Genomic DNA, 6,866 nt, shown 5'->3' with positions numbered 1-6,866 from the left:
CTGTTCTACAAACATGCATCAATCGACGCTCTGGAAGGGTGACTCAAACTACGGGGTTTTACATGCTAAAACCACTTTCTGGCACGCCGTATAGTGGATGACTCCAAAAATTTTAACCATCTGGGGTTGTTTAATGTGCACCTAAATCTAAGTACACCGGTGTTCTCGCATTTCGGCTCCATCGAAACGCGGCCACCGTGACCGGTATTCGATCCCGCGACCTCGTGTTCAACAGCCTAACACCATAGCCACTGAGCAACCACGGCGGGTAAGGGTGACTCGAGTGGCCTCCCTTTCAATCGAGGTTTCGAATGAAACCGGTGCGGGCGGCTCCGTAAGGCGCCGCCTATTCGGCAAGTCAGCATATAACACCAAGTCGAAGGTGCGGGAAGGGGTGGGAAGCAAAGGGAGGGGCAGGACTGTCGCGCGCCAGCTTTGTGGAACTCTCGATAAGGAAAACGCTTGTTCGTCCACGTGTGTTCGTTTTCATTGACAACCATCGCCGATGGTTCCTGCAGAATATTTTTTTTTCTAGCAAACCTTCTAGCTCAATTTGCCCCACAGCCACCCATCACTGACAAAACAAAGTGATCAAATCTGAACAAGCTTTATTTACATAATGACAAAGGAGAGGACGTCGAATAAACAATTCGATCCATTTCATGCATGATTCTTCCCTGGGGACAAAAGCTAATGCCTATTATCCCTTGAAGGTAGCACTCGAATTTATTCCCTCGCACGCCGCCATCTCCCCCGGCAAGTATAAGTGTCTCTGCTCATTTCACTGTACCCGTTAGTTCACGCTCAACACATTTATCCTTCCTGACCAATAGGAGACACTTGCAGGCATACACGCCGAGTCTACACGACGAAAAGCTGTCGGTGTGCCCCAGCCACCGGGGCACACTTTCATTCATTCACTTTTTCCACATTGGTTACTGAGGCGAGCCCATCGGACATCAGGCAGATGAGCGGCTGTCATCAGTTTTTTCGCCTAGGTCACCAGTGCTAAGTTATCCACATTGAGAGCTTGTGGGCAACGGAAAGGGGCAATCAAGACGACATAATCGGTAAACGAAGAGCCACTGATAACTCGAAGGTACCATTGCAATGAATCACTGATTTCCGACTTGTACGCAGCCTTTGACCAGACTCGGGTTGTAATTTGTAATGGAAAGGTTGGAATTTCTCGAATATCTTAACTTTACGTAATACGAAGGAGCAGGCAAGCACCGGCTTCAAGGAGGGTGTCGCGCGGCAGTTGTACCAGAAAGGCAGGGTCGGTATAGAGCGGGATGGGTGCGACGCCAATTATTCCCGAGTAGCCGAGCGTTTGTAGAAGCCCTCAAAACCGGTCCTGTCGATCTCGTCGAAGTTGCGCTTGTAGAAGCCCCCAAAGTCGCTCCTGTCGATCTCGTCGAAGTTGCGCTTGTAGAAGCCCGGCCATCCCGCGTTGTCGATCTCGTCGAACTCGCCGTGGCCGTAACCGCGCTTGTGCACGCCAGCCTGGTCACCGCCGAACGTCAGACCACTTAGCGAGTCGAACCTGCGAAAGATCAGTTCATCGAGAAAATGAGCGTTGCGCATCAATTAGCACACAATCGCCCACACTATAGAGAGTTTTCGTTCAGCGTTTACGGTCCGCTTCGCTCATACCGGCATATATATAGGCTAGCAATTTGCACACAACCGCGTAGCCGGAACAACGGTGCGCTTGTGCACAGCTCTCATACCGGCAGCGGAACGGAAAGTTATAGCTAAGCGGGTTCATGGGCCAGCGGGCGAGCGGAGATGCCACTGCGCATGCGCGGTCAGCTGGGGTAAACAGCGTGTTTACGCCAGCGGGCCGCTCGCTCGCTGGTATCCTTTCCCCAGTGTAGTTCGCGCAGCGGAGCAGCGTTCTTGCTGCGAAACAAACACGGCGACCATGTGCACGAAGAGCGCCATGTCGTCGGCGTCGTGTTCAGACGCGGCGCGGGCTCGCCTGCATGCGAAAAAGTCTCGGAAGTGTTTCACCACTGCAGAGGACCTCTGTATCCTGCGAGAGGTTTCAGCAACGAGACCGCTAGGCGACGATTTGAAGTGGATGACCGCGATTGAGAACCCGAAGCGAGCGCACTGGTCTTTTCATTAGGACTCCAACCTTGTTCGACATGTGGCGCAGTAAAGCCGCTCGACCGAGCGACTGATTGCTGAGCTAAATCTCTTCCTTTCGTGCGGCGCGATGGTGGCGTCTCCACTCACCCTCTGGGCCCGCTGGTCCGTTAACGCGCTCAGCTAAAACTCTCCAATCCGCGCAGGCCCAGTGGCGCCTACAGGGTGGCTTTGTGTATGAGCACGCCATATCTTTCAGCACGCCAATGCAATCGTTTACTGGAGTTGGTAATGCAGACTACACGGCTTGTGGTGGTGAAACCACAGGCTTTTCACATGCGGCAGACAAACTCAAGGACGGCTTCCCACAATGGCGACATGATACTGAAATAATTCGCTTCACCGCAGAAAGGCTTGTCGAGCTAAAGTAGCTAATGACACGAAACCACGCGTTTAGGCGTCGTTGCACATGAGCAGATTTGCTTCGATGCGCAGCCGCGGCAGCTGCACGACAATGTGGTAATGGCGATGAACAGCCGTCTGCACAAATGTATAAAAAAATTTACCTAGAATTGCCCATAGACATAGCAACCCTGCACAATCTTAGTGACAACGCTCTTGGGAAGTTTTACTTTGGAGGAAAGACAGCAATTATAGCCATGAGTATTTACGCTTCGTTGCAAATCACGCGTAAGCGCGTAAGTGTTGTGACGCTGCATCAGTGCGCAAGGCACCAAATAAAATTTAATCACTGTGAAGAGGTACACTGCATTGACATTATTGCACTTTGTGATCAAGGTAGGTTGCCAATTCTATTTACGATTCTAGTAAGGTCAGTGTAATTTTGCCACTTTGGTTTAGGTGGAAAACAACTTCTGACAATAATAAAGTGTATACGTGCTGAGGACTTCGCCTGTGAATATGGCTCAAAGCAAGAGACTGGGTTGGCATAGCAACTTGCACGGCGACATCAGTTCTATGTCAGTCCTGTACATTTCATGTTGTGAATAACTTAGAATGAGCTTAGAAATAAATTTCAATCTATTCGACCTACAAAAAATATGTTTTATCACGACATAAATTAAATTGACACACTCAATAACCGCATTTGGCCACAACCTGAGAAATGTAGGAGATTTTGTATCTGAGTAAGAGAAAAGCGGGCTTCGGAGGTTGAAAGGAGTGGGGGGGAGATGCCGGGAATATTATGGACCACGAATGATAGAAGCAAGCGCCTAATGACAGTCAACGTTGCGAGGTGCTTGCGGCAATGCATTCAGAAAGCAACCACCTCGTTATATCGTTTAGTCACTGACAAAGCTTCAGACCAAAACTTCTAATAGTTCCAGTGATAACTTTTTGAGACAATGTGCCTACCTCAAAAATCGCATGCATAAGGCTTGACCTTATTTACTAAACTTCTGGTACCTAAGAGCGCCTTCGGACGCCGGCCCCTCTTGATCGAGATATACGCAGGCAATGACCGCCGCGATAGGCAACTACGTGCGACATTAAGAAACGTTTCGTGAATGCTTGCCCTGATGCCAAAAGTGTGAAGAACGAATATGCATGATTATGTATTGCAGATCTCAGAACTCCAACACACAGTTCCCTTTTTTTTTGGCAAAAATAAATAACAACTAATAAACAAGGCCATTGAAGAAGATGCCATCATTACACAAACACTATGTGGGCTTCCTGCATACTCGTTTTGAAACATGTGCAGTTATCATATTGAAGGTTTCACTTATTGGAGTTGGGTGGAGATGTCACCCACAAACGCTGGTGTACTTAGATCTAGATACACGCATGGTAAGCATTTAGCTTTATAAAATCTAAAGAACCCCTGGACAAAAAGAAATTTCTCTCAATCCCCAGAGTGTTCTTCTACCAAGGAAATTCAGGGACCGGATTCACAGATGTTTTCGGCCATGAGTGTTCGTACAAACTATACTAAATAAAAGCTTTCTTGTGAATAGAGGCCCATGTTCTTCGCTTCTTTGATTGGAACGGCTCGTCACCTTAATCTGTCGGAAAATATTTTATTCATTAAAAATTGTAATGCATGCAAACACAGCGTTCTACCGCAAGAATCAAAGAAAGAAGTTTTTGCGGCTGCCAATGTAGAGGCAGTTGAAATGTTATAAGATCATGGTGGCGAGGTTTTCAGTTGCTCTCTCTTTGACAGAGGCCCTGTAGCGTTCATTTTGATCTTTTTGCCATGTCGGAACCGCACAAACACGGGACTATTGCGTAATGACCCCACCTTTTATTTTGCTTACCTTCCAGTGGCGCAGCGGCATTTTGAAGGCCTTCCGCGAGGCGTTCGCGCGGCTCCTGACTATTCGTGGAGTGTGGACGCAACCGGTACGACGTGGAAGCTCGACACGTGTGACGGGTGTGATGGGAACAGTCGCATTCCTCGGACGAGAACGCCCGTACGAACGCTTAAGTGGCGCATTCATGCTATCTGCGAACATGTCGTCACAACAGCTAACAGAAGCGGAACTAAAGAACTCCACTGCGCGCTGTGCGCTTCTCGTAAGACTCGAACCGCCTGCATTTCGTAAAAGTGCGCCAAGGAAGTCCACAAATAGAAAAGTGCAGTCAAGAGAGCAGCGTCTACGCACGGTGCTTGCCTTTTGGCCGGCAAAGAGCCGGGCAGAAAAGCCCCCGCCGTGCGGATGTGCTCGCCGCTGCCAGCCTTGTCCATGCTTCGACGGGACACATAGTCGGGAGACGAGGAGGAGAGTCCGCGCAGAACGTACGGCAGCACCAGCGATCGCAGCAGTTCCCCTCCGCTAAGCCTGTCCACGTGACGGTGGCCGCCCGGACCGCGCGGGTACTCAAGCCCGCTCAGCTTGTCCAGTCTGCCGGTGCCCTTCGAAGCCACAGAAGGGGAGAGACCACCGCCGGATTCGTCGCCCCGCGCCTCCTGCAAAAAGAGAACAAGCCGGTCAGCGGAAGCCCAATATTAGGGCCCCAAAAAAAGTTCTTACGCTAAATTTTCTTGTGAGAGCTGATTCCAGCCGATTGTAATGTTGGACATATTAATAGTTAAAGGCCAGCAGCCAATGCAACGTGCCCTCACGAATGAACAGCTGCGTTAAATCGTTGCCGGAGTATTTGGTCAACGATGTGATGAGCAAACGTTTACGACACAGGGCACGTATTCACGGAATGATTGTTCTGCTAGAACTGTTCGTAAGAAAAGATGCCAGCTAATAGTGAAGCAGCGCATATTATTACCGAAGATGGCCAGGCAATGACAAACGGCCCTTAAGAGCGAGAAATTTGCAGATCCAACGCATATTTGGAATTTATTTAAACCGAAAGTTCAGTCAAGGCTGACTGAACTAAGCGTTTTGAAGTAACAGTAATGCGCACCATTTTATTCACTTTTATTCTATGCCATCAGTAACCTCATGAAATATTTTTTTGTTTATCCGCCACAAAGTAAAAACGCTCTCCTCCTGCAATTCTTATGTCTAGCACTGCATCACTCACAAGCTATGCCGAAATAAATAATTTCAATTTGGGAGAATGCAGAGTGTCAGACGTGTGCTCAGCGATGGCGCCAGGGCGAGACCGATGTATGATGCTTGTTCAAGCAAGAATGTTGACGACCGTGGTACGCACAGAAACAAAAAAGCAGGCACAGAAAAAAAAACTACATTTACCGACTCTGTAGATGTTGTCACAGCGAGTCATATCAATCTGGAGAAGTGGTAAAGAACGGACCCACCCTCAATGGCTCATGTCAAATGGCTGAATCAAAGAAACGCACAGTCCTTTAAGTATAATTCACTATATTATAAAAGATCGGCGTGCTTCAGAGATGCCTCTGAGCCGACAATATAGTAGGAAGTAGTCACCTTTGTTATATATATATATATATATATATATATATATATATATATATATATATATATATATATATATATATATATATATATTGACGCAAGATGATTTCAAATTACGCGCCAGCCGCCTCCTGCGTCCGTCCAGCTGCTTACTGCTACCTGCGAAAGATAGCGGCAGTGAAGCGGGCAACACGGGCCCGCAAGGCACGCGCAATCGGAGCAACGTGCCATCAGCGCGGGACACGAGGGAAGAAGAAGAGGTGCGGGTCTCTTGCGAAAAGACTGTGGACGTTCTAGCGAGGCTCTCGTTTAGCTCTTTGTCGGGCACAAGTTCGCCCAAGGTAGATTGATTGAAGTACTGTCACTCAACTGTGCGTTACAAATTTGGTGGAGGTGCGGGGTATGATTTCAAGCCCTTCTCAAGCCAGAGAAAGGAGCCCGGACTCACGGCGACTTGGACCCATCGAGTTGACTCCTGTTCACCAACGCAGCAGTCGTCGCCTACGTGGTGAGCCCCCCGAGTTTTCCCCTTTGCCGGTTTCCATCGGAGCGTCAGCATCTGCTAGCGGAAACGCTACCGAGATGACGACTCAAACCACGCCAACTCACATCGTGGTCAACTCGCCAATGACGCCAGAGCCTTTCCACGGCGACACATTTGAAGACGCAGAGGACTGGCTGGAACGCTTTGAGCGCGTCGCTGAGTTCAATGGATGGAACGGAGAGCGCAAGATACGAAATGTTTACTTCGCATTAGAGGACAGCGCTCGAACGTGGTTTGAAAACCACGAAGCGACGTTTGTGTCGTGGGATGCTTTCCGACGGGAGTTGCTGGCAACTTACCCGAGTACCGACCGCAGGGAGAGGGCCGAAGCTGCCCTGCAAGCAAGAAACCAGCGTAATAACGAA

General features: G+C 49.1%; 1 protein-coding gene across 2 annotated transcripts in view; it reads right to left on the bottom strand.

Annotated features, from left to right (window-relative positions):
* Positions 1-591: 591 nt before the first annotated feature.
* Positions 592-6,866, bottom strand: part of LOC142576218 (uncharacterized) — a 78,535-nt gene continuing 72,260 nt past the window's right edge. The window contains exons 2-3 of one of the 2 annotated variants that reach the window (XM_075686237.1): positions 4,725-5,029; positions 592-1,546 (exon numbers count right to left, since the gene is read on the bottom strand). In XM_075686237.1, the coding sequence (XP_075542352.1) occupies positions 1,312-1,546; positions 4,725-5,029 (540 nt within the window). In that variant the 3' untranslated portion in view covers positions 592-1,311. The remainder of the gene's footprint in view (positions 1,547-4,724; positions 5,030-6,866) is intronic. The other variant, XM_075686238.1, reaches the window with a different exon arrangement.

Source organism: Dermacentor variabilis, chromosome 3 (genome assembly GCF_050947875.1).
Source record: "Dermacentor variabilis isolate Ectoservices chromosome 3, ASM5094787v1, whole genome shotgun sequence".
Classification (NCBI taxonomy): Eukaryota; Metazoa; Arthropoda; class Arachnida; order Ixodida; family Ixodidae; genus Dermacentor; species Dermacentor variabilis.
Note: the sequence above shows the minus strand (reverse complement) of the source record. Positions and strands in the feature narration are given on the sequence as shown.